This window comes from Gallus gallus, chromosome 9 (assembly GCF_016699485.2).
Source record: "Gallus gallus isolate bGalGal1 chromosome 9, bGalGal1.mat.broiler.GRCg7b, whole genome shotgun sequence".
Classification (NCBI taxonomy): domain Eukaryota; kingdom Metazoa; phylum Chordata; class Aves; order Galliformes; family Phasianidae; genus Gallus; species Gallus gallus.
In genome coordinates this window covers 8,381,668-8,409,130 of record NC_052540.1, presented here as the reverse complement: position 1 = coordinate 8,409,130, position 27,463 = coordinate 8,381,668, and the positions used below count along the sequence as shown (strand labels likewise).

Genomic DNA, 27,463 nt, shown 5'->3' with positions numbered 1-27,463 from the left:
ATTTCAGTTAATTCATCAGAAGATAGCAGAGAATGTTTTTGATTATTTAACAGCGCCTCTTACCAACAACAACAAAAAAATCCACCTGCAAAATATCTCTATTATAAGCACAATCAACATGTGAAAAATCACAAAAACAGTCAAAATATACTTCAGCTTTTACTTTAGCAATGGCTTGATTAATACTTCCCTAAAATAACATGCAAGTTCATCATTATGCATTGCAGGTACTCATTATTTCATTTTGTAAGTACAATTATTTTTCATTCTTATTAGCATGCTCATTTTTGAACAGAATTTTAAATACATGTACGTACCAAAATTTAAGTCCACGAGGACCGCTAAGTGCAATAATCAAAGGTGACTTTTGCTCGTAAAAGCCCTTTCCTGTGGTTATCTCAGTGCAGTTGGAAGGGATATTTCAGCACCATAAGAAACAGATTTGCAGTTAGGCTGAGTTTTTTTCCTTCAGTTAAAGTGCATTAAATCTTGTTGGCAAAACTGCCCAGATTGTAGAATTCGGCATCACTGTAAGTCAGCATTACATTACAGATCTTCTTAACATACAATTAAAACGGCATGTGAAGTTTGGCTTTAAAAAAAAAACGCAAGAGAAGGACAGGTGCTTGCTTCTTTAAATCCACATTCAAAGAAGAGAGGGTACAGATAATAGGAGGGCAGAAACAACACCCTGCTTTGAGGTCCAGCAGAGAAGAAAGTGGATGATTTTTACCCACTTTATAACACAGAAGATTACAGCACCATCATATGCACTAAGACAGAGATTGCTAAGGTGCCTCATTTGAATATGTTCTGTGGAGACAAAAAGAAAGGAACATAAGGAGTGGAAAATATCCTATCCAAATGGCTTCTTGCAGCAGGAAAGACGCTCGCTCTCTCATTGCCACTTAGATACAGAAGGTCTGAAGCAGTCTAGCTTGTGGCATCGTCTCTCTTTCTCTCTCTCTCTCTCCCCCCCGTGACTACAGGCAGGCTTGCTCTCTCCAGCTGCCTCAGTCTGTTGATGCTGCTGTTGATTAATCAGGGATTCTCAAACAAAGAGCAAGCCTACCTTCGGGTGCGAGCAGGACTGCGGGGCTCCGCGGCGGCTGCAATCCGGCTGCCGAGCCGCCCCGCGCAGCCGGCATGCTAGCACCTCGGACAGCTCCGCCGCGCCGGGCCCATCGCGGGGCCGCGGCCGGGCGCTCGGCGCTCCTCTGGGCAGCGGCCTTATCTCCGCCGCACTGGAGGCTGATTAGCAAGTAATCCGGTGGGAAAAAGACTTGCGTGAACAGCACTGTAGCGTTTAGTCTATAGGGAGGAAAGAATATGAAGCAACACCCCTCCCCCCTCCTTCTCCCTTCCCAAAAAAAGAAATTCTTCTTCCACAAAGAACGTGTAGGTTAACCTTTAGCCCATGATATGGGCTCAAGGAAATGAGCGGCCACTTAAAAGGACCATCTAAGCCTCAGTTTGATACCTCATATTGATGTATCTTTTGCACTCACCCTCACTGAAAAGCAGTGCAAGGCGCACAATTACTGCTGACGCAGATTAGGCTGCTGCTTGGGGAAGGAGGGGAGGAGCTTCTTAACCTCACCAAAACAACCTCCCACCACCTGCTCCCATTGCATGAGAACAAAACTACGCTCCTTGGACAGAATGAGCGTGACATTTACACTGCTTTACTTATACTGATAAGAGACGTACACTCTGGAATGAAGTATTCTGTTTGAAAAGCATCCAGGATGAAGCTACGCAGTTTTATGCTCATCGAGAATTTGTAAGCACAGTGCTTTGGAGGAAAACATTTCCATTTTTCTGGTCTGGAAATCTGTCTTACAGCTCCTCCTTTCAGAATACATGCAGTTTTGCTTTCTCTCCCCTAAACCTGCAGCATGCACACAAAGCAAAAGCATTCACTCCCTGCATAAAAGCCAGAAAAAAAGGGAGCTGTCTGGATGTGCACATCCTGTTTCATTTTGCTCTGCCTCCTTCTCAAGTTACAGGCATATTTCTCTTGCATAAATCTTGATTCAAATGAATTTATTTCTAAAGTGAACAACTTTTATTCCAATATTAGAAATCAAGCTCACAGAATAGAGTCCTTTCAACATAAATGCATATTCATGTGAAAAGAAGCATTAAAAAATACATAAGGCCTCACCTATAGCAAGAGCACTTCCTGTAGATCTACTAACCCAAAGTGGAATATCAATATTACATCCCATCCAGGAGTACTAAAGTTAGCCACCTGAACATAGTGCAAAAGTTGGTCACCTCCTTCCTGCAGCATTGGTCAACACTAATATTATATTGAACCTTAGCCTGAGGAAAGCTTGCTCCAAGAGCTGTCTCTTCACAAATAACTCCTACCATTTTCAGCACCTCTCCTTCAGCCCTGTGGAACAGGGTGGGCACTGTATGACCATGTAACATGTCCAAGAGAACGTTTCAAAAGGATGCTTTAAGAAGAGTTAAAAAGACAAAAGAACAGGGTCTGAAGTTACAGAATGCTGTTCTTTTGGTCAGGAAGAAAAAGATCTGGAAAGGAAGTACCTGCAACGTAGGAGAACTGAAGGCAGTCCTGGGAGAAGAGAAATCTTTCCTAGCCCAGGGGCTAGCCTACAGCTCCGCTTCTGATTTTTTCTCCTTGAAGGATACTTTGAGAGGAAGATCTGTGGCTGTGCTGTAATTGGGGAATTCCTTCATTTTTGTCAATTTGAAATTTCTGTCACGTAGTAGCCTTTTATTTCCCATGTTTCTCCAAACTTCAGACCACCTCTATCTCTGCCTCAAGTCATGAACCAAACAGAAAGAAACTGTCTAGTGCAATTTCTTCCCATATTACTTCAACAAAGATCTCTGTAAAATCATTACAATTTCATAAGTAATTTGAATAACTACAAATTTTAATCCATAAGCATGAAACACCCAGGTAATGGGTATCTCTGTGAATAACTTCATGGGTAACTCTAACTCAGCCATGAGGGGAACAGAAGTCAAAAGAAAGGTTTCAGACACTGACTTGGAAATACAGCTAGCAGCTTCTTTTCCAAAGTACCTTTGCTCTTGGCTATGTCTTCACTGCACGATTAATCCCAGTAATTGAACTAACCCAGAAGTAATCATCTTCCAGACACATTATTGCACCTTTTGCCAGTTTCCATGTCTTATCTTTCTTGCACCAATGTTCACAGGGACCACGGCTCCATCAGCTCTAGAAGAAAATTTCCAATTTTCCTTCCAGTAACACTGTGGGAATTGCACTGGAGGAATATAATGATCAGTCCAAGAAAATAAAAAGCACCTAAGAATCAATCACAGGATTTTCTGCATGGATTGCTCCCTTACATAGGAGATAGATGAAATGATTTGATTTGTATATGTACACAGACACTCACATATACACATATATAAGTGAGGGGGAGATGTCACTTGACCTCTGGTTGCATTTGTGCACTGAGAAAAGAGGGAGAAAAGTCTGCTCTGCTCAGACTTACAATAGTTGCAGGACACAATGAGGCCAGGCAGATGGCTGTGGCAAGTAGTCTGAAAGCACAACTATGCAACAGGAAGGAGGCAGACCTCTGTGGGAGACTTCTTGGCCAAGAGGATAACAAGCTTTTTCAGACTCAGAGCAGAGAGGATTTGCAAGGCCTGAAGACTGCAGGCAGAGACAAAAGGCTTTCAATAGAAAGAGAAAATTCAATTTAAGATGCTACCTGACCACTTTGTGACTGAGAAAAACAGTCCACCTGTCCCTGTAGTAAGGGAAACTTGTAGATAAATGGATTATAGAGTTTGGTGCTACTGACTTAAGTCTCTGCTTAGCTGGTAAATGAAAGAAGGCTCTCTGCAAAGAGAAAAACCCATGGTCTCCAGGTCTTAACCTAGCCATGCCTGACATAGTGTAGAGATCCTCAGGTAATTATTTAGATTATTTATGTAATTGTTAACAGATTTCTTCACCTTGAATGAACCACCTCCAAAGCCAGGTGAGGCTTCTGCAGGGAAGGGCTGTCCCATGATAGATTTCTAAATATGAAATCTGATAGAAGAGTTCCTTGACTAGAGACTGTTTAACAGACTGAAAATAAATAAATAAATAAAACTAGAAATGGAGACTTCATAAAATAGAGGACTTAAATCCCAACATTTCTGACATCTAGCTATAATATTTACTCAGATGTGGCATGAAATCTTCTCCCAAAACTCTACATCCCAACGAATAAGAGAGGATCAAGAACAAGACCTTTCAATACAGTGTCCAAGTGAGAGATTTCTATCAGCCACTTTTGCCAAGAGCAAAATCTTACCAAACCAAATCCAGCATAAGTAAATCTAAGGGTTAACAACTTACCCACACTTACAAATGAGGCCACAAAGATGCTGATTTTTATGATTACTCATTAGCACTCTTCCTTGGACAAGCTAAGTTAACTTTGGCTTGCTTCTTTCTCCTTTACTCTGGCTCCTTGCCTTCTGTTTCTTTTTCTTGTTTCTTGTGAGCTTAGTGCTGGTTATCAGTTTGTCATGCTGCCAGTCTGCCTCTCTATGCCCCTTGTAATATGGATTCCTTCTCTTCCTAACTCCTGGGCACATTGTGTAACCTAAGCCTTGTTTTACTACTATCCTTGACCTTTGCAAGCCTTATGTTTGACTTTTTTCAACTCCAACACCTAGTACCTGGTTCTAATCAGTACCAACTGATAGGACTAAGATAACAGTCCTAATGATGAGACAATGGTTTCCTCGCGAAGACTATCGTAAATCTTGTGTATGAGAGGCAAGGGAAATCCTACATCTTGCATCCTAAATCTTGGTTTAGCAATCACAATAGTGAGCCTTTCACTGAACGTGCACATGTGCTCACAAGTACCTAACAGCTTCTGCAATGCCAAGACCACAGTTCAAGCCTCTGCAGTAAGGACAGCTGAAGTTACAGTTTGGTTCTCCAGGCAGAAGGACGCTTTTCAAATACAAAATGAAAACAGACACTTCTGCATAGATTGTGCAAAAAGGAAATTATTGGTACAGGAAAAATAGCTGCTTAGCTTTTCATCTGGATTTAAATTTGAGTTAAATATTTTTAAAGGGCAGTAGTTTAATTAGGGTAACACACATAGAAAACAGCGTCTTGTCTGTTACATCACCTTCCTCTTTATAATCATAGTAACCCACAGGTAACTCTGACTGAATGCAAGTATGGTGTCACATTAGGAAATGGAGCTTCTACTCAGGAAGCATAAAGATCAAGTAAAAGTATTTTTAGCAAGCTACACAAGTACCAGAGATCAAAATCACACTGCTGCCACCACCACAACCACCTGTAGAACTACATTCATAAGTGAGCAGTGCTCACCATAACTTTGACTTCAGATGACTGAGATTTGGTTTGTTCATACTCTTCACATCTGTCTGCAATCAGCCTAAAGAAAGTGAAAAGCCACTGATCGCCCTATTTGTAATCAATTTTCAGCATGATATGCTGGAGGACTAAGCAGAGTCTTCTAGGCTACTTTCCCAAATTATTTCAACCCACATGTCAGGTCAGCGTAAAGATTCAAATCTGTTCCCTCATTGTTAAATGCATAGAACTTCTGCGGTTGCTTCTTCTCCCAGCCATGTTTGGCTCCTCTCACCCTACTCTCTCTTTCATGCACACAGTGCTACCAGAAGTGTAACAAAGAACACACAGTAAAAGGAAGCTCTCATTGCTCTGTCTTGGCATTAGGCTCAGCTATTTCACATCCCTTAACAGCACTCTTTTACTGCCATAGAGCGCAATAGCTTTGTCCCTACCAGGGACTGATTATCCACAACACATTTCTCTTATTCTGGTAAGATATTTCCAGTGTACTGAGGAGGACTCATCTAAAGGTACAACAGCAGAGGGGTCCCCACTCATGTAAAAAGCCAATTAAAGTTAAATGCTTAACTGCCATCTGTGCCTTTAAGATCTCTTAATTTTCCCCAGTGATCTTTTTTTTTTTCCCCACATAGGACCAATTTTTGCTGTTATTGCTTACGCAAAATTTCCATTGAAGTCCATGGGGAACTTTGCCTGAATACAAAATGGGGAGCAAAACCCTCTGCTTATTTGCACAGACCACAAATCACAAAAATCATTTCCCAGTGCAAGTGATTTATCCTACATGACAGTTGGTGCAACTGGGCTATTTTTAACCATGATTTGCTGTAAAATATTTCATTATATTTACCATTCAAGAAAAAAAAAGTCAATTGATTCTTTTTCCTTAAAACTGGATTAGATTGAAAGATTCTGGCTGCTTTCCAAACCCATTAATTACTAAATGGTACATTTTCAACAGAAACGTTAAGCTATAAGTAGTTCCTTCTAGAGCCAGTTTGCTCCTAGCTAAAATCAATTAAAGCTGGTAAAGATACATTTCTATGGTCAGGTCTCAAGTACAGACAGCTGTATTTATAGTACAGTGGATGCTGGCAAATCCTCCAGCATGGATGGAGTTATACTAGTTAAATTGTTTTTCTGTGTAGCTCATAGAGGGGCTAAGTAGGTGGTTTTATTATTCTGGGATAAACCCAGCTGTGTCAGTATGCTTGTACTCTCCATTTGCTCTGTTTCTACTATCATAGCCTTGATTTTCTAACCCCACAGAAACACATTCTATCCCATGGAGTGTAAAGGCAATGTAGTTTAAGCTTGCTTGTCACCACCACACCCTGCTGCTCATTCCTATTTGTGTGGCCTTGCAAGGAACTGGGTCATGGAAATGATCCAAACCAAAAATAATTTGGGGTGGGAACGACGGGAAATCCAAAAAAAAAACCAACAAAGACCAGTGTGTTCTTTTCAACCAGATCACTTCCTTACACAACACAATGCAGAGGGCACTGCACAGCGTGAGAATGAGAACCCCTGCCAAAGCAATCGGTGACTTTTAAAGTGAGAAGTCCTTACACCACAGACACCAGCGTGCTTCAGCTTCTAGCTGAATGACTCCACTGCCCACACAGCACACGTGCCAGAACTGTTGCACCGTGACTTTGCCTCCTGAAGCCTATGGGAGCAAAAAGCCCTGAAGTCAGCAGGGGTGCTGACAGACACTCTTAATTGTCTAGAAACTCCAGAACAACCTCTCTGACAAACACAGGCAAATCCCTTGGTTAGTTTAGAAGTGGCAAAGAAAGGCAGGTACAGTATACAATGTGATTATAAATGTAAGGTGGAAAGAGCTTTTTCTGCTAGAGCAGTTGACAGCCTCCAGGCATTCAGATTTGTGTAAGCCAGGACTGAGGCTACCAAAACAGAATCATGGATGCTATTCTGCTGCCCTCCTGCCCCCAACTATTTCTCTGGCCTCACACTGGCACAATTCCTGCTTGGCCGTGTGGCGAAGCAGATTGGGAAGCTGATCAAGCTGAGAACTACCCTGGGATTTTGGCAGCACGTGGATGTTATTACTTATGAGAAGACCACCCTGCCTATGGAACCAGCAGGCAGCAGAGAGCCAGAGCGGCCCAGCAGATGGAAGGCAGGCCAGTAGGGTCTCATTCAGAAGCAGCCAACTTCTTGCTTTCATCCAAGCTACTTGGAGACTCAGTTGAGAATAAGGAGCTCCAGTGAGACCCATGGCATTTCTGAACTCCACAAATAAAGTGCCTGGAAGCTCACAGAGCACAAAACCTGTGAAAGCAACCCACGATAAAGAGTTGTACAAGAGATCTGGGAACAAGAGCTGGGAGGCAACTTATTTATTTTCTTGAAGCATGAAGTCTCCTATCTGTATTCATTAATATCATCTGCAATTTGTTCCCCCCAGCACTGCAGGTAAGTCCCATCTAGTTAGGAAATGGGCACAGACGGGGAAAGTCAGAGCTGCTCAATAAAAACAGAATTGGCACCATTACGTAAAGGCACGGTAGAAGCTGAAAGACTGAAAAAACTGAGAAGAATTGCAATAAGGACTGATAAATTAGCAGAATTCTCTATTAAATAATCTAGTTTTGCTATGTACATGAAGATGGCATTTAAGAGTAAGTTGTTGCTACTGGCTAAATTCATTACTTTCTTTATAAAATGAATGCCTTAAGAGGCTACATATTTGTTCAGTAAAATAAGCATTACAAACCACAAAAACGAATATTTGTCAGATGTATTTGCTTTCAGCATTTAATAAAAATCCACATGGAATATTTGTTGCTATGTACATCAGGATTGGACAGGAAGGCAAGTGAAGTTTGGAAGAAAAATTGTAAGCCCCTAGAAAGAGCATGCACAACTCGGTGAAGACTAGGAAAAAAAAGTGCAATATGCAAAAAAAGAGAAAAAACTAAGTAGATTTGTGAAAATGTTGATGGTGAAGTGAAGCCAAAGAAGTGGCCACAGCAGAAGAGACACTAAGGATTTGGACAGGTGAGCTTCTTTGTTATTCTTAATGAGACAAAGATTGTCTCATTAATTTCTACTGCTGAAGAAGCAGTGACCTTTGGTAGAGGAGGGCAGCTTCACATAGGGCATTTTGAGTAGAGAGGGAGGCTAGTTCCCAAGTACCTCATTCACAGAGGCAGTCACTGCATGAGGTTCTGGGTCTACCCTAGGCCTCTTCATGCTTCTGAGGCAGCCAGCAGTAGGCAATCACTACACCATGGGGCTGGCTCTAAGCTTGGAGAGCAGTAGGCAGACAAAGGAGGGTGGCTGCCAGCCAGGAGCCACCAGCAGCTGCCAGGCTACCCTCACTAGTGTGTGCTCCTTGTTGCCATCCCTGTGCTGGGTTCCAGACTCATAAAGCATGAGGGGAAATGTTATTGACTGAACAGGCTGGTAACAAGGGCAGGTGTAGAGAGTCAGCTCCAGCAGACCCCTTCCTCTGGTCATGACATAGCCAAGCTCCAAGGAAGGCAACAAGGAACAAAAACCCATTTTGTTCACATGGGTATAGGGAGACAGGCCTTATTTTAGGTGTGTGTTTATGTATAGCACTTCCCTCACCTCCTCAGAGGGGGAAGAGTAGTAGCTCTCTTCCATCCTCATCTCCACAAAGATACAGGCTGAAAATCTGTAACAACATGTAAGTCATGGTAAACAGTCAGCTGTTCTTCCCATCTTCAGACATAGCAATTTAAAAAAAAGATCAAATTCTTCTAATTACTATGGAAACAATTTCCTGCATGCACTGCATTCATACACTGCTAGGAAAACTAGTTTTCTCCACAGCCACAGCTGGCTAATCATTGCACATCAGTTAACTTACTTCTGCTCCTCCCCCCCCCCCCCCCCCCCCCACCAGCTTATTTTCTTGGAGAAAATATTGTGATCTTTTATGTTCTCTCAGTCTAATAGCCATTCCTATCAATGGAGGAGCTAAAATTGCTACCACTCAGGAAGAAAGGAATGTAAATGAGGAATACCAATTAACCTCTTTACAATTAAAAATATCTCTATCTATTATAGCACCCATTAGTGATACTCTAGTTAATGGTCTGTCAACATTTCCATTAGACCTTTTCCCCCTGCTCCCACACAGAACTAAATCCTAGCTAATCACCTTGAATATACCTCTATGGATTTACACAATAGACACATACAGCTCAAATTAGGCAAAATACAGATCCTGCCTTATCTTGAGCCATTACATTCTCCTAAGTACCTGTTTTCTAATGTATTATTCCAAACACTCTGTACTCCAGATACACTAAATAATTTCACAGGATGTTTCTCTCACCCCACTCTCCAGTGTTACAACTACTTCATGTAGCTAAAAAAAAAAAAACCCCACAACTGCAAAGACTTGTCCTAAATATTCACTATGAAAATTGTAGGGTGAAGCAGCGTTCACAGCAGATTCCTTTTGTCCACTACACTTAATATACTTTGCATTCTCTCTCTACATACATTTAAAAAAAAACACTGGATGTGAGACAGTGAACTACATTTCATACAACATACTATAATACCTAGAAATGACAGGGTGATCTAAGGACAAAGCATCAGCCTTAATAGCTTAAGATCCCCTGGCATCCTTATGGTCAAACCACATTCTCCACACTACTGTAATGTAGTTTTTTTGTGTGTCAAATTCATTACAAATGTATCAGATTCATATATATTGCATTTGATTGTCCTTCCAACTCTCAAAATATACTTAAGCATTTTATAGTGTGCTCATCATCAACTATCCTCAGTTAAACTGCTGGCTGACCAGGAAAAGCAAGCACCCCACAAGCAATACCCAGATGGAAAAGGAGAGGTGTCCAACATGAATCCTAAGCTACAGTTTAACCCTTATTTTCACCACCAGATTTCTCAGTAAATTTGCAGTGGTACTGCTGGCTACCTGCATGCAGTTTGGCACCATTTTGAGCACTGAGCTTCCACACAGCAGTTCACATATGCTACATTTTCCTGGCTTATTTTTGATCTTGAAATAGAGGATCAACAGCTCTTATGCAAGCTAATTAAATATGTGTACACAGACTACCCCTCAGAAACAAAAGCTGCACTACGCTCCGGCTTTTATTTGGGACTGCTGTTTGAAAACACTAATTAGAGTGACTGAAAATGACTCACATTTTGTATATTAAAGCTGATAAAATACTAGTAGGAAAAAAGCTGCCTTTTTTTTTTTTAAGTAGTCTTCAGGCATACAAATCAATGCCACCATATGCATAAATGCTAGAAATACTACTTTCTGGCAGCCCTGCAGGGATGTCCTTAGTTTTAGAGACTAGTTGAAATTACCACTTCTTTAATTCCTCAGGCTACTCCAGCTCATATTTTAAGTCATAAATATACAGAAGTTCCTGCAATATCGGGCCTTTAGTACACTTTAAATATCCAGTTTGCTCACTGTATTCAAGAATTTCCTTATTTGTGGCGTATCTTCAACATTAGTGTTTCTATTATTTTAACTGCACCAATTATTTACTAAACTAATCCCATCCAGGGAAAAATGAACAGCACTACAGTGGAAGTTACTGCTCGCACCTTCCAGTGTTAAAGTGATACTTGTGATAGGACCCATCCAGAAAATGTGTCTGGCACCACTACAGGCCAGCCACAGAATTACACCCTTCTGTAAAATAGAGCAGTCCATAAGTACCACCTACCATATTTTGTCCAGACATACCAATAAGACGAATTATTTTTCTCCTAAATACTCAGCATTAAACAATATCAAAAGTTACACACAGCACTGTTTGGGAATCACAACTCTAGATTTAATAATGAGCTTTATATTGGAATTCTTTTAAGAAAAGAATAAAGCATCCTTTTCTATCCTAAGTTTACACATTAAAGGCCAGTTACCATTTTATTTCCTGAAAATCATTCAAAGCAAAACAAAAAAAAACATGACCAGCTGGAAAAGCAATTTGTTAAAATCCTAAATCCACTGAAGAGGCATGAATTTAAGTGAGGCCCTGGAAGCCAGGACAACCTCTCGAGTGGGATAAAACCAGGTCCAAGGGACATCTTTCATCTTAAAGATGGTAGCTATAGATAAACAGGCAGAATTTACAGGCATTTCTGAGCTTTTATTTTCAGGAACTTTTAAGCATTTTGGACCACTAAGATCAAAAATGATGATTATTTAATCAGCACAGCCCTGAAATTCAAGAGTGATTTGTAGCCCTTTTATTATCTAGATTAAGCATTCAAAATCTTTTCAAAACAGACTTAATCATATGCCTCTAACTACAAATCTACATAGATCAGTTCTGATTCAACACTCACAGTACGCTTTTCTGCTATGAAATTTCCCCCTAACTTACACATTTTGAAGCAATGTTAATGGCAACGTGTTTTTCCTCCATTATCTGGAGAATTTTTACACTACTGCTATTTCAAGGCTTTCCAGTGACCAAAGAGAAATTTAAACAAATTGATGTTTTCCCAGAATTTTCTTCTGGAAGGAAAAGAACCAAAAAAAAAAAGAGAAATAGAATCAACAAAAACACCACAAGAAGAGACCAATTGCATCGCTCTCACAAAGGTTCCATTCAGATACTTGAAACACCAGCTTTAGGGTTCACAACAAATTGCACTCTCCCACACAACATAAGTGGCTATATCAAGGCTTCCATCTCTTCTATTACAAAGATCACCAGAAACCCTTTGGGCCACTACATAGCCATAGAGGGTAAACTTGGCCCAAAGTGCACCCTCAGTCTCCTGGCACGTTCTAAAGAATAAGGATGCAACACTAATCCCATTCCTTGCTAAAACTGGCAGCAAGAGGACAAAATAGAGTTAGAATGTTTGTGCAACATTCTGCACAACTGATTAGTGTTGTGTACATCCTTCAGACACCTCGGGGAACTTTTCAAGTGATTACATTCCCCTCTACGTAAGACTGCACTGTTGTATTTGGTCCTTCACATCTGATCTTTAACTTGCTCTTTTCCCAGAAAATTTTGCTGAATCTCCCTGCATTACCTCACTTGTCCATGTTGATAAGAATTCAAATGTAATGCCTCCACGTTCTTCTCTTGCTGATCATTGGGGTCCACACAGACTTGAGCAAACTTGTTGCTTCAGCACAATATGAAAAGCATCTAATAGGATTCTTATTTCCTGCTTGCTAAAGACAAAGCCATTACGTGAGCCTTAACCGCCAAACACCACTGGAGTCAAACTCCTCACAGCAGCGAGCAGTGGAGCAAACTCCACTGAAAGCAATGGAGAAACATCCCTGTAAAACAAGCACATACACAGGAAGAACAGGTCCGCTGAGTTTTATATCGCTAACACATTTCTCTCATATATGAAGAGAGAGAAGAAAGCTGCACAGGGAATCTCCAGATCTGTGTGATTGCCTGCTCATTGTTTGACAAGCTTTGTTGTTATATTTATTACAAACTTACAGTACGCATGAACATAGAACTGTATCAAGCCAGCATCTAGGAAGAAATTAAAAGGAAGCCACTTGTGATATAGTCACAGCTGTATTCAAACACTGCTCAAAATTGGCACATCCAAGAAAAATACATGGGTCTGCCCCTCTCTCCTTTATCCACACAAGTCTCAAAGTGCACTGGAAATCTCAAATAGATACTTCTTAATCTTCAGCGAAAAGAGGCCTTGAAGTTTCTTATTTCCATAATTTAAGCAGAAATCTAAGGACTGTTCTTTAGCAGGATTTTTTCTTAATCATTCCTGTGAGTCATAAATAGGATATGAAATAATAAGAAGTGACATGAACTCTATTCCAGAACAGGCACTCCAGAATGAAAGTGGCATTACTGCTTATCTTTTGCTTCTCATTATTCATCTGTTTCATGCCTCTTCACTGCCAAGATAGTTTAACATTTCTGATGCTTCATATTTTACTGAGGTTTAATTGCAAATAGCTTCAAGAGTGGAGGAAAAAAAAGCAATAAAGACATGGGCTAAGGGATTTTTGTTTAAACAGTAGATGCTGTTGCTATACAATTTAAAACAAATTAACTCAGAGGGTGACACAGGACTGGAAACAGACAAGGCTGCTTCTTGATCTCAAGCTGATGGAGGTCAGGGTGAGAAAGGTTAACATAACTAGTGCAGATTTTGTATCCATCTCCCAGTTATTACATTATGTTATAGAGATCTCATTACAAATAAGGCACACATGCACTGCAATGAACTGGTTTCCACGCTGAAATAAGACAGCCCCAGAATACATTTCCTTCTGCTAAAGTGGAAGGGTTTTACAAACAAATGCAAATAGGAGGATTCTTCAAAAATTGGTCTCAAGAAATGAAGATAGCAGTTCTGTCTCTAGCTAGATTAAAGACGAGAAATGGAAATTAACTGAAAGTGAAATGATAGAGTCATACAAAAATACTAGCAACCAACTCAGGAAAGCTTCCTTCATCAGTATGGTGTACTAAGGTACTGGCCATTTACAAAGCAATATGTGCAGTGATGTTCTGATGCTAGTGTTTGACATGGAGTTACTGTTACATTCTGTCACAGAAGTAGAGTAAGCAGACTACTGTGAATTTCCTTATCAAAGAATAGAGAGCAGTGACTCACCCAGGGACTACAGAAGTCCTTCCCTGCTATGGACTTCCCATTAAGTTTGCTTCTCTCCGCATGCCTTCACACACATTTAGCAATTTTGCAAGAAATCTTAATAGATTTTTCACTCTCCCATTCTTCCTTTAGTAAGGACCCAAAGCAGCATCTGACAGAGCTGTAATATATAACTGCTCTAAAAATATATTGTTGTAGGCAGCAACAGTGACAGTGAAGACCTGATGGAAAGCCACCAGTCCAGCCCCCGCCACATCTCATTTCTGATCACGCCTTCCTTGCTCTCTCCATCAACAGGAGCAAGGTACACAGAGCTACACCCCCTCACAGCCTTCCTTAAATAGACACAGTGACTTGCCAAAATGGTACTTACACTGTCTCAGATGTCACAAGAGTTCATAGCACCCTTGAACAGACGGGCCAAAGACGAGGGTGGTAAGAAAACCTGAAAGGGATGCACAGAGGGCCATGCAGCAGTAATCTACAGTTTTAGTTTACACCATATAATTTTCATTCCACATTTTGTATCACAAGTATTATCATTTTAGTCTATTAAACTCACCTATTATTCTCAAGGCTGAAAGAAGTGAAGAATTTCTGACAGTGGCAAAGAACATCTGCAAACAGGTCCAAGTGAGGACTATACAAAAAAAGAGAGCTCACGATTATAGAGATCAGGAAAAAAACATAAGCAGGTCTGACTGGAATGAAATGTGACCTCTTCAGCTTTCCAATCGCCTCACAGAAAAATAGACCATGCATATACTTCCATTTTCATTAAGGGTCTCCTGAACCAAGAATGTGTGAAGGAGAGGCAGGTCCTGTTTGGGTGCTATTCACAAAGTAGGATCTCTGATGTAACCACTTTCCAAAATTGCATTTTTTGGTAGCAGTGATTGATGCTACTCTAGTCTTCAATCTCTGCCTTCAAATGCCTATTGACTATTAAAATAAGATGACACAGGAAAAGTTAAAATGAAATTTTTCCACCAGAAAAAGAGTTTCACAATGCAGAAACAATACAACAGTTTCCTTTTATATGTCAGATGAAAAATGCTGGATACCTGCAAGGAATTACATAGATTGCTCCAGGAGTTGGATGGCTTCTATAGAAGAACTGGGTTTTCAATGTGCCTACACTATGCTCTGCAGTTGGCGGTGTTATCTGCTGATTTACACACACACACTTTCCTGAGCTGTTGCTTACTTTGCACAACATGGTACTAGGCAACAAGGACTCTATACCTGCAGATAAAGCTGAAGGATTTTCAGTATGAGCAGAACCATAGGCAACAGCAATATTATTATTAGGAAATGCTGCAATGCATTCAAAAGATGGCTGATATCCTTGTCCACATGCAAAGCTTAATTAAGAAATTAAATAGAAATTGCCAGACTGAGGTACCAATACAGAAAGCCTCATTTCTCCTCCTGTCCAAAGTAACCCCTATCAGTTCGGAGTGTACCATCTGGCCAAAGCCCGACCTTGTGCCTTTGATTTGGGACTAGAAGCAATATGCACAAATATTTATTTAAGCACATTTTCACTCAACTTTGATCTACTAAAACATATGCAAAACAAGTTCAAAGTTACCAATGCAAAAGCAATAGAGAAAAGTCTGGCTCATAAACAAAGGACTACAGCTAAGTGTATTTAAGGCACATATGTATGGCTGAATATTTTATTTTAATTTCAGATGCCAATATTGAGCCATCTGGCTTTCCTTGAGGCATTTCTTTTTCTTTTCTTTTTTTTTTTTTTGAGACTAGCAAATAGTTTTGCAAATAGCAAGGCATTAAAAAGAAAAAAGAAAAGGAAGACGAGGTTCTTCAGTTTGAACCACTGCTGGCTATCTGCCACCACATCATTGTTAAACCCACATGAAACATAATATTAAGAAAGTTTCTATTTTCTAAAACAGTTCTTCATCGTCTAAAATATTCATCCCCTCTTTATCCCACTAAACGTTAGTCCTAATGGCCATATGGCTGGACATTTATAATTAACAGCTTTTATCAAAATAAATTCACTGCTTTGAATTTTTAATAGGCTTTCCTATTAACAGTCCTCAATGAATGGTTAAAAAAAGAAAAGAAAAGCTCTTTCTAAAATAATAACAGAGCAGTATGAAGCTGTGGAGGTGCCTGCAGGCAGGAAGCAGTAGGCTATATGCGATCTTGGCCAATCACACTGAACAAGCACTGCGTACCTGCACAGAAACTTTAGCAAAAAGCAGATAAAATGCTGGATGAATGAAAAAGAATCCCAGGTCCCAAACTATGGGCCTACTGTGTGTACAGCACTAGGAATCTGCTAGTTTGAACTGGCCTTGGAGTAATCTGCTGCAAATATTAGTTTGCTCTCAAACAAACAACACAGCATTGAAAGGCTTCAGCTTTTATGTGACTTTACAATCTAACCTTGTCTATTGAGGGTGCTTTTTATTTTTTCTATAGTGTGGAAGGCAGACAACTGCAGCCATTTCAGCAGCCTTCCAACACCGGCACAGCACTAGAAGTTTCTCGTAAGGCATTATAACTTAGTAGTGCCTCGTGGTGGCAGGGGCCGTTTTCTCCATCCATACTGCCTCATTTTGTGCTGCACTAACAAGAATCTGGATGTTAGATTTCCACATCCACTCATTACTCCCTTTCCTTGTTTATATAAATTACCAGGGCTTGTTATTTGTCAAGATTCATATCTGTGAATTTAATGGAACTGCACTTCTCAAAATCACCCACACTGTCAACAGCTCTAATTTGTTTATGTCAAATCAGTCTTTTTTTTCCCCATTTACCCTTCTGTTTCATACCATTTATATTAGCTTGTCAGCTGGGATTTTATTTATTTGCTTTGGAAGGTTTGCTTCTGTGAAACCCTGATGGCAGAAGAACTGCACAGCTCAAGGGACAAGAAATAAGATATAAATGCTTTCAACACCAAGCTGCTGCTTCCAATTTGGTCCTGGTCAGAAGCAACAGAAGCTGTGGACAGTTTTTGCATTTACTATAAAAACAGATACGGGCTGCTTTTTTATTATTTTTCACCCTCCTCTTTGCAGACTGCTCTTTCTTACTATTTTACCAGCCACCACCCTATGAAATGCTGAAGAAACATTAAGCTTGTTTGTGGAAATTCAGGCACGTACTGATTTTATAAAGTCTTCCAAACACCAGCACTGTAAGAACCGAGAGGTGTGCGAGGTCCCTCACCTCCACCAGCTATCTAAGCACGAGGACAGCATCTCTCTCTCAGAAAGGTATCAGGCAAGAAATACAAACATTCTTCCTGTATTTCCATACAGAACTTGGCCAAGAGGTTACAAGTACTAAAGATATAGAAGCAGGTATGAACATATACTCAGAAGGAATGAAAACCATTGCTCATACACATGCCCAGCATTTGCTTTTCAGTGTCATGCAAGGTCATTGCTTGATGCTGCACATACCCAAAGCAAAGAGAGAGCCACAGCTTTCACTGATCATTATGGAACAACTGATATAATCAAATGCAGTGCAACAGAAGCCACCCTATGACAAGTTCAGTGAATACCTAAAAGATGGCATGTTGTCCAGACTCAGTGTGGGGTTCAGCACATACTGAAGGCAAACAATTAAACAATTTGGAAAGGATTGCGAGGGAACAGAAAGCATCTGCGAAAAGATGGCTCCCTGATTCTTATAGACATACTATTCACTGAGAAGGTGCTTCTGGGGATCGTGCAGCATTCGGTATTTCCTGAAATAAAGCAGCCCAACTCAAGCCATGCTTGTGAAAGCACCTTGGTCCATAATGCTTCCCCTGCTCTGCAGAGAGGCAGAAGCAGACATGCTCCTCTCAGACACTTCCCATTCCCATGCTGCAGCCTTCCCCTCAGCACAGCCCCTGCAGCTGGGCTCTGCAGGCAGCCACAGAGCAGCTCCTGCTGTTCTCCACCCAGTTCTGTGCCGCACCAATTTAATCAAGCAGCAAGCTCCTTCTGTCAGCGCTCTTCGGCTGCAGCCTGGCATACCAGCTCATTTACTGGCCAACTTGCTTTTCAGACTGTTGACAATAGCTCAGCATTTTGAATGCTTAACACATCATATATTCTATTGTGGCGCTTCTGCTTTCCAATTCACTCTGGGTACTGATTTTTTCCTTCCCAGTCGTGGTGAGATTTACATGCTGGCAAAGCCTTAACAAAGCGATTAATGGAAAATAGTTCTGGATACGATAGCAGAGTCGTGTTTAGAAAGGGAACAAAAGTCCTATATTTCAGTTGTCACACTGAAGTCAACAAACGCTCATTACTGTTAAAATACTTACTGTAATTTGTGTAACTTACTTTCTGTAACTTTTCTCCTAAGAAGTCTTTAAATTTCACAGCGGCAATATTAGTGCAATTATTGTGTCATCAGTACCAAAACAAGTCGCTATTTTCGGAGTTCATGGATCTTCCCTGCTGCTTAAAGAATAAGAAAAGCCTTGTGCTAAATTTAGCTCATACGGTTTTAGCATTTGTGAGAAAAGAGCTGTGGTGCATCTAAAGTCAGTGTGAGCACTTTCTAGATTTCATCAGGCCAGGATTTATTCCGCTCATATTCACTGAGCTGAGGCAAAAAAAAAAAAGCCCCACATAATAATAATAATAAATACATAGGATCAAATCTTGTTGCTCATTTATACCACAGGCTTTCAGCTGCACATAAGCATAGCACGCACTCATTTTACAAACACTTACAAACTCTAATTTAAGCCCTGAATGAGAAATATTCTGAGTACTTCCACAGTGAGTTGCAATCATCATTATTCTTCTTGCAGCACACTGAGATGGGACTGATCCCAGCTGCTCAGTCAGTGAAGCCAGAAATCAAAGTTGAGATAATGCAAAATCTGGACTGGTTTCCTGCTTTTGTCAAAAAGATCTATTTTTTGGGAAAAAACCCAGGCTGCTCCTTAATCTTGAAGCCTACCTGAATAAGATTATAGTTAAGATTTGAAAGCCTGCACAAACAACATGCTAGACATCAAGGTCACCATGTTAAGAGACTCCACACACTACATGATACAGAGAAAATAAGCCTAGAAACATCACATCATCAATTGCCCTGCTCCAGCTTGTGAGGGATCTACAATCCAGCCCACACAGGTGCTTTTAACCTATCATTAAAGGCTTCCAAAGGCAGAGAACAGATCACCTCCTTGTCTAAGCTGCTTCAGGCTGAAAATACTTAAGTCTGCTCTCAGTAGGTAACAGAAAATAGCAGGTCACCTCTGTGTTTACAGACTTTCACATATTGGACGTTAACTTCCTCAGCTTCTTAAAGCTCATACTGTCCAAAAGACACCAACAATAAAACATGCATAGAATTTTTGTCTACATCTTTCTGAAATCACAGCTATCAAAAGAGAATTTCCCAAAATGAAATAACATCACACATAGGACCACCCTATTCATTCACCCAAAAGCAATCAAGAAACAGCACTGTATCAAAGCTTTATGTTCAGTTTGTGGTCTACAACCAAGGCCTAGAACATTTTTACAAGTGCTGCTGCCTGATCAGTTTTTCCTCATCTTCCGCTTGATCATTAAATCTGATTGTTTCATACTTAGATGCAGCATCACATGGCTGGTGCTGGATGAACCTGGCAGATGTGTCATCATTGCCCCCTGGTTCCTTTTTTAACATTGGGTGGGAAATTACTATTGTTGTAAATAGATCTTGTATACAAATAGGCCACTTTACATTAGAAACCAAATGGACCAGACAATAGAATGAACAGTAATAGCAGTTGTCACAATAGCTTTTCTGCTCACTCATATCAGCTTCCGTAATACATTTGCTTTTATTTTTACTGTTTCATTAATATTAAGCAGTTACTCAGTTCTCCACCAACGGAACCCTGAGCACACATGGAGGACAGGTGAAGAGACGAGGTCAGCACTGGCTGTTCTACAAGAAATAGACTATATTCTGGGCTAATAAAAAAAAGGAAATATATATATATATACACACACAAACAAAATTCCTATTCCTCATAGAGTAGTTATGCCACTTAAATTGAGATAAGATTCCTCCAGAGTCAGTAAATTCATCTGGTTATGTACACAAATATAGCAAACCCAATAAAAAGGCAGCTACTCAGAAACCCCAAACAAAAACTTAGATTTTTCTAGTAAGCAAGAACCAGCAACAGTCTAAGACTTACAAGAGAACAAGCTTGGCTCATTTATACTACTTAATCTCTTGACACCATTACAGGGGAGACCTGAAGACCAAGGGCTGCACGAAGGTGAAAGCATGGTTACAGAACTGCAAGCTTGTAACAATATAACGTAGCAGACAATACCACAACAATAGCAGGGTAGCAAAGTCTGAGGCCACAACAAATGAGGACGAGACTAAATGCAGCAGCCATAATCACAGAAACAAAGGAATAAAAATTGCTTATCTTTAGAAGGCCTCAGGCAGACAGGGATCTCCACAAAGATACCCTTCCCTTCACTGCCAACCCTTAAATGAGGTGTGGGAAGGGCTGGATCCTGGCTCCACCCATTCCAATCACTCAGGTACATTGCATGCACCTGAGCTCCCCTGGCTTGGCCCTGCCTGCCCACCAGGTGCTCAATCACTGCTTCAGGCTGCTAATCAGCATTTCCACTACACAAGCTTTAATCCCACACCAAAAAGCTTGCCCCTTCTATCTAGTTACAAGGAGTCTTTCAAGACAGGAAAACATAAGTGACTGGGTATTGCATTATCACAGACCTTGGCTTGCTTTAGCCAAGCTAAGGCATAGTAGCTCTGCTGCTGGAGGGCATCAGCATCTTTGGACTAAAGCCATAAAGCAGTGTTCTTCCTCCCTTCTCCTCACAAATGAGAAAAATACCTGTTCTGGAGTCATTATTTAGATCTCAGGAAAATCTATCCTGATTACTGACACAGGTGTTGAAATTTCAAAGTTTGACAAATTCAATTTAATAATAAATAATAATTAAAAAACAAACAAACAAAAAACAGCAAACCTGCACCTGGATTTGCTTACTGGAGGGGAACAGTGGGCAAGGGCAGGAACTCAGATACATTCAGATCAGGATATGTGATTTAGAGCTATATGAAGGGAATAGGAAGATTAATTCCACGTTTCGCCATAGCTGCTGAGTTATACATCCCTGCAGCACCATTACAGGCTTTGAGAAGGCCCAGTCTATTACATATTGTTAGCATACATGGAGTCAAATAGGACCATAAAACAGGATGATCTGGCTCCCAACTGCAGCAATGACACAGCAGAGGTCCAAATATTTGCTTTTCTGCCCATAATACAGCAGTTCAATAAACAGTCAAAGGTACACAGCACAGTCAGCAGTGAGCATTTGAATCCAATAGGTTATACTGGTTACATATTCATGTATGTGTAGTAAAGGCTTCTACTGAATGTGGGGAGTGAGATTGATTGTTTTACAAGAAAAGATGAACAGAGATGCTGTGAGAATAAAAGCCTGGTTACCTTTCTGCTTTGTGAACTTTTATAGCTCGACCTATGCTCATGCTTTACATTCAAACATTCCCCCACAATCATCTCCAGATTTTTGCCAGTTTGTGGGAGTAGGAGAACCAAGATGGGTGCATTTCAGATCATCCAACAATCAAAGAAATCAGGACAGAACAGCATTCAATATTCCTCTTTTGAAAGTAAAGGAATTTGTAAACAATAACTGGTTGTATACTTCATAGTGGTATTTCCATAGGCTTCACCTAATGCACAAAGCGCTCACTTGAAACATCCGAAATTTACATTTAGTAAAGTGAAAGCAATAATCCCAGCTGGGACCAAAATGTATGCAATGAATTCCATTAGGGGATTGCTTGTCACTCAGTGTACAATCTGGGCTAATATAGGGTCCCTTGAAAACATTATATTTGATAACAATCATAAGGATTGATTAAACTGCCTCAGATAAGACTATCTGATTCCACCAGGTTACCTAGTTATGCTAATGCCATGTGGCAGCAGTTACAAAGCAGATGAATGTGAAAATTTCTACAGAAGTTCTGAGGATATAACAGCAATGTCACTTTGATTCGTGAGATTAAAATGCTTTTTCCCCTCCAACTTCTCAAAAACATACATGTATAAATACATTAAAGCCAACAATTTCTAACTCCTCTTTTTATTTAAAACCTGCTTAATTAAGGCATTTATATTTTTGCAAATTACTGCAAAGTGATTGACCTCGAGGTTGCTCTGAACCTTACACATGAAAGAATTCACATGAACTTCTTCTCAGCAGCTTTTGTCCAAATTCATTTGGCTTAAAATCTTTTCAAAGAGATCCTTTTGATCATTATCCCCAAATGAAACTTATTTTCTTGGCCAGAATAGGAAAATATTTGATTATCTCAACATGTATTTGTTCCTTAAAGCTGATTAACTCTTATTTCATAACAGCTCTGGGCATTCTGTTGTCAGCAGTGACTCCCAAACACACTTACAATTAAACAAAATTTATTTTAAAGCAAACAATTACAAATGCAGCACGTGTCAGATTTCATAAAGTCATTTAAATTATTATTACCCGTAAGGAACCAGAAGAGCACAGCTGAAGCAGTTAATAGAAATGAACACAAGTCATAGTTTTAATTGTAGCCTTAGAGCTGCATTCATTAGAGGTGATCATAACCCCCTCACAGGTAAAAGGCCTATGTACCTGGTTTCAAAAGCAATGAGGATCTGCACAGAATGACCTTTGCACCCCATCTTTATCTGACGAGGACAATAATGCTTCTCTCCTAGACTTACCAGTTGTGTAATGAAAGTTAGTACACAGCTTATTTAAAAAGTATTTCTTTAAACAAGGCTTTAGAATAAATGAAATTTAAAGTAAGCCACACATAGTTCTACCGTAAGACACTGTCTATTTCCAGTTCCAGGTTTAAAAAAAAAAACTATACCTGCCAAGCAAAAACCTCCTCAAACCATCAATACTATCCCTTGCAAACACAAGAAGATGTTACGTTATGTTACTTCCTGCACTGGTAGATGTCAGCTATTGCACAAAGGTCATTTACATCTCTGGGGGAAAGCAATGCTTGTACAGCTCATATCACCACCCTATTTATGTCTGTTCACAGAGCCTTCAAGGATCCAACATTCTGTACACTTCCTCAGAAGTCCCAACACAGAGATCTGTTATAACAGCTGGTCACAGAGAGGCATGGCAAAAGCCCTGGAAAGACTGTACAAGCTTGAGAAGAGGCCAGGAAAAAGGACCTGAGTGAATGAAGTGGGAAATACATATCTGGCTGTTATGAATAAACATGTCAGTCCATTACATCTATCCGAAAAGGAAAACATTAAGCACACAAATCAAGTGGAGGAGAATGTGAGACCAGCACAGGGCACAGATTCATTTTGTCCCTCTAATGGGCTCCTGAGTTTCTCATCACCATTGACGTGGAAAAGCATAAGCATGTTACTCTATGCAGGTCAAGTATGTCACATATGCAGAGAGCTACTAATATCCAAGAGAAAACATACATTCCACATGTAAATAAGGTTATATTCATGAAACATGTTTAAGATGAAGCATTAAATAACAAAAATGAAAAAGCAATCAATCAATGGGAGCCTTTTTTCCCCTCTTTTAAAATAATATATATACACATACTCTGAAAAAGGGTTTCTGTTGCAAGATTTATGTTCAATTTTCTACTGATAGACATGGCAAGATAGCTTGTAAGGGTTAGTATACTCTAGTGAATCCATATATTATCAATTACAGTACACTGCATTAGCTTGTCATCCACAGAAAGTACACATTAAGGTTAATATTGCATGGTTGGTCATTTATTAATTAGAAGATAACACTGAGTAATTTTATTCCTTCATTTCAGAATGAACGCTAGGTTTCCCATTTCAAAATCAGTACAAACGTGAAAAGAAAACAGACTGCAAAAGAAGAAACAAGCAACATATGCAAAAAAATAATTTGGCTGCATTTAAGTAACTTGCAATTTTCTGGAGATCTCACCTAGTGAAAGAAATTCTACTATTACAAGTACTGACTGTTGCATTGCCTTCGTCATTCCTGCCTAAGTCAACACTATGGCCCCAACATCAACGACCTTTAAAGGAGAGTCTCTGAGGAAATGAAGACATTTTCAATCTTAACTCTCTCTCTTCATTTATCCATAACACATCTTGATGCAAGCTCCAAAATTAAGGGAACAGTAACCGCACCACACTAAAATGGCATTAAAAGACCTCAGCCCAACAGCCAAAGGTTTGAATAGAAATGCAAAGGCCACTGTATTGCAGTTTAGCAAGGAGCTACTGAAATAATACAATTGGACTCCGATTACCAAGAGAATCCTTGACAGCCTGACTAGAATTTCCTAGCCTATTCTAACACACCATCCTCATCTTTAAACCTTCAGTTTGGGTGCACACGCTTTTTCTGCTTATGATTTATACAGCCACATCATATTTTGCACTTGAGGCCTTACACATGTCCCTGTCCTTCCTCATTTCCTGTCCACATTGCTTTCAAACCAGAAAAAAATCCACACACCTTAAACTACGCAGGATTATTTTCCTTCAGTGGCATGAACTGCACCTCGAGGACACTAAACCACACATACAATTAAATTTAACATCATCAAAATCATGCTACAACACAGCCTATCAGTCCTTTTCTCTACATATACATATTGATGAACTGGACTGTTTTCTGTATTGGATGAATATTTAGATTTTTTTTTTTCCTGAAGCACTATTGACATGGATTGAGCAGCAACAAGAATTGAGAAGGTCCTGCCGCTTGGCTTCAGGAAGGATATCATAGACAGTAAACTGAAATAGCAGAATATTGGACTCTGTCTCTTCTACAAAGTCAGATCTCTTTCTCACTGCAAAATTTCAGTCCTGTTTGCTCTAAAGCATCTGCCTCCTATTGCACTTCCTGTTGTACCTTCTGTTTAAAGAAACCTCACAGATGCATTCACGAACACAAACAAAACACATCTGAAAGCACCACTGATTTTATCACTTCCTCCAGCCTCTTTCAGATTTTTCCCCCCCATTTCTGATGGTAGTGTTCCAAGAACAAGCATTTGGCCTTGACATAAACTATCAGACACCAAGTCTATGACACAGCATGAAAAGCAATAATGGAAATTTCTCAACAGTGAAGTCAGAGAAAATGGAGAATAAAAGGAATTCACAGAATAACAATCTGCTCTCCAAGATGCTCCCTTATCAGCTTCCAGAGGGAGCTCTGCATACGGAGGGATGTGAGGACTAGCCCCCTACTGCACTTTGAACAGCACATTTAGGCATTCCCTCCTACTCCCACTGAAATGTAATGCACAAATGCATGCTCACCAGCACATCACCCTCCAGATGGTACGCTTTTGCTGTATCTTTTTGTACTGCAAAGTCAATTTCCTCATTAAACTTGTGTGCCCTGAAGCTCAATGGGTTCAGTGTCTTACACCAGTCTGGATTTCTGGCCCCTTTTCATCAAGGTGTACCTGGTATTCCAGTCAGCAATCACTACTGCAGTCTTTTATAAAATGCAGTCACACATGGCAGCACAACCTTTAAGAAAGGCTGCAGAGAAGAGGGGCAGGGCACCAAAGGAAGAAAAAGCAGACAGAAAAATGATTCTTACAGTGAGTAGGCAAGTGGCACACAGCATGATGTTCAGAATTACTGAAGAATTGCTGTGCAGAAAACTGGCAGTGAGTCACACAGCATCTCCATGAAGGCCTCAGGTCAGTGTGATAAATATCAGATTAGAAACAGTTTGTTTAAACATTTAGCTGGATTAGAACATAGGAATAGCTCTCCTGGATCCTGCCCAACAAGTTACTGCGAGGGATGTAGACAGCTTTGAAGCTCAGACTTCTAAGAGTCTTGAAAGATATGTTCTCTTTTAGAGGACTTTACATAAGGGAATCACTTTAAACACAAGTAATAAGAGTGTTGTAGTCTTCTTTTATTTTCTCAAAGAAAGTAAAATTTATAACCCCAGTCCAAATTCACTTAAAAGCTTGACTACCTGGCTTCACCCCACAGGAAGAAGCAAATTCCCTTTCCAGTTAACAGACAACCACGTTCTTGCCCATCAGAATCAGAGGCAACAAAAGGAAAACAAGCAAAAACAAAATAGGACAGAACCCACCTCCTGTACAAGATACATTATTTATTCCCTTACTGTTTATGAGGCATTGCCTTTTTCCTGGCTAACACAGAGATGAGTGCGTCAAAGGCAAGAAAGAGAAGAACAAGATACAGGGACAACAATGTTGCAGACTACCTGCTGCTTCTTGACATGCTGTAAACAGGGAGGGAGTCTGGACACCTGGCACTCTGCAGCCTTACAAAGAAGGCTAACAAACTGCAAGACACATGGTTAAAACCACTGCAGACGCTCATTAACAAAAGCTACTAATAACTCCAGGTGTCCCCACTTTAAGAGAGTGGAGCATATTCCAGTGAAAACAATGCTAACGTCTAGAGTGAGACTGATGATCCTAAAACACAGTTAGAGCTTGGACAAGCAAAAGTACTTCTTGCAAGGTTACTATTGTTTGCCTTTCCATACAAAAAGATAATCTGTGGAGACCAGGCACCAGCACAGTGCTGCTGCTCCAAAGTTCACAGACAAAGGCTTTCAGGGGTAGGCCTCTCACTCAACCCTCCCCAGATGTACTAGTTTTCAAAATATGAAACACATTTAATAGAAGAAATTACATTAGGAGGCACATATCAAGACATCAACACACCAAGTGGACCTTCCCAAGCCCTTACCTAAGGACATGAACCATCCAGAAGACAAGCCCAGCACCTAACTGGGATCCCCCCCCATGGCCGCTCTGTGCCTAGAGCGCTCCTCAGTGCCATGTGGGGCAGCCAAGGCCTTAAAAATACAAGAGAGGACTACGCTTCAGATTTTGTCTTAAATCCTTCATCATTAAGACATCTCTGCTCACCTGTGCCTCACAGGTGATTTTTTTTTTTTTTTTAATCACGCTTCAACAGATTTCAAGCAGAACAAGTCTCTCCCGCCAAACCTCAGCCAGCACCCCACCCACCCACCCACCCACCTCAGCGCCATGCACCAGCCTACCTGAATGCCACAGGAAGCTCATCACAGCCGACCACCAGCCTCCATCTTTACCTCCAGAAGGGTTTAATGGCCTGCAACAGCTACGCAGCACAGGGAGAGCTCTAGTCTGGCTCCTCTCCTAGGGGTGCAGCTGCACCAGGTGGTGGTAATGAGGCAATCAGTGTGGTCATGCTCATAACAGCCCCACGTGTGGGAGCAGAACCTGAGCAACTGCCCCTCAGTGAAGAGTGTTTGTGGGTAGGTGGCAGTGGATTTTATCCAGATCTACCTCAGTGGATCCTGCCAGGGAAAGGTCCAGGTAAGGAGCTGCTGCCTTTTGTGGGGGTGCTGGTGATGTGTGTGC

At 40.5% G+C, this 27,463-nt stretch overlaps 1 protein-coding gene across 4 annotated transcripts in view; it reads right to left on the bottom strand.

Moving 5' to 3' along the window:
• The window catches only part of NYAP2 (neuronal tyrosine-phosphorylated phosphoinositide-3-kinase adaptor 2), a 156,239-nt gene extending 129,022 nt beyond the window's left edge, over positions 1-27,217 (bottom strand). The window contains exons 1-2 of one of the 4 annotated variants that reach the window (XM_046898618.1): positions 27,121-27,217; positions 26,802-26,910 (exon numbers count right to left, since the gene is read on the bottom strand). In XM_046898618.1, coding sequence (XP_046754574.1) covers positions 26,802-26,818 — 17 coding nt within the window. In that variant the 5' untranslated portion in view covers positions 26,819-26,910; positions 27,121-27,217. Of the gene's footprint in view, positions 1-317; positions 814-1,072; positions 1,573-26,801; positions 26,911-27,120 lie in introns of those variants that run through there. The other 3 variants (XM_046898619.1, XM_422618.8, XM_046898620.1) reach the window with 3 other exon arrangements.
• Positions 27,218-27,463: the final 246 nt, after the last annotated feature.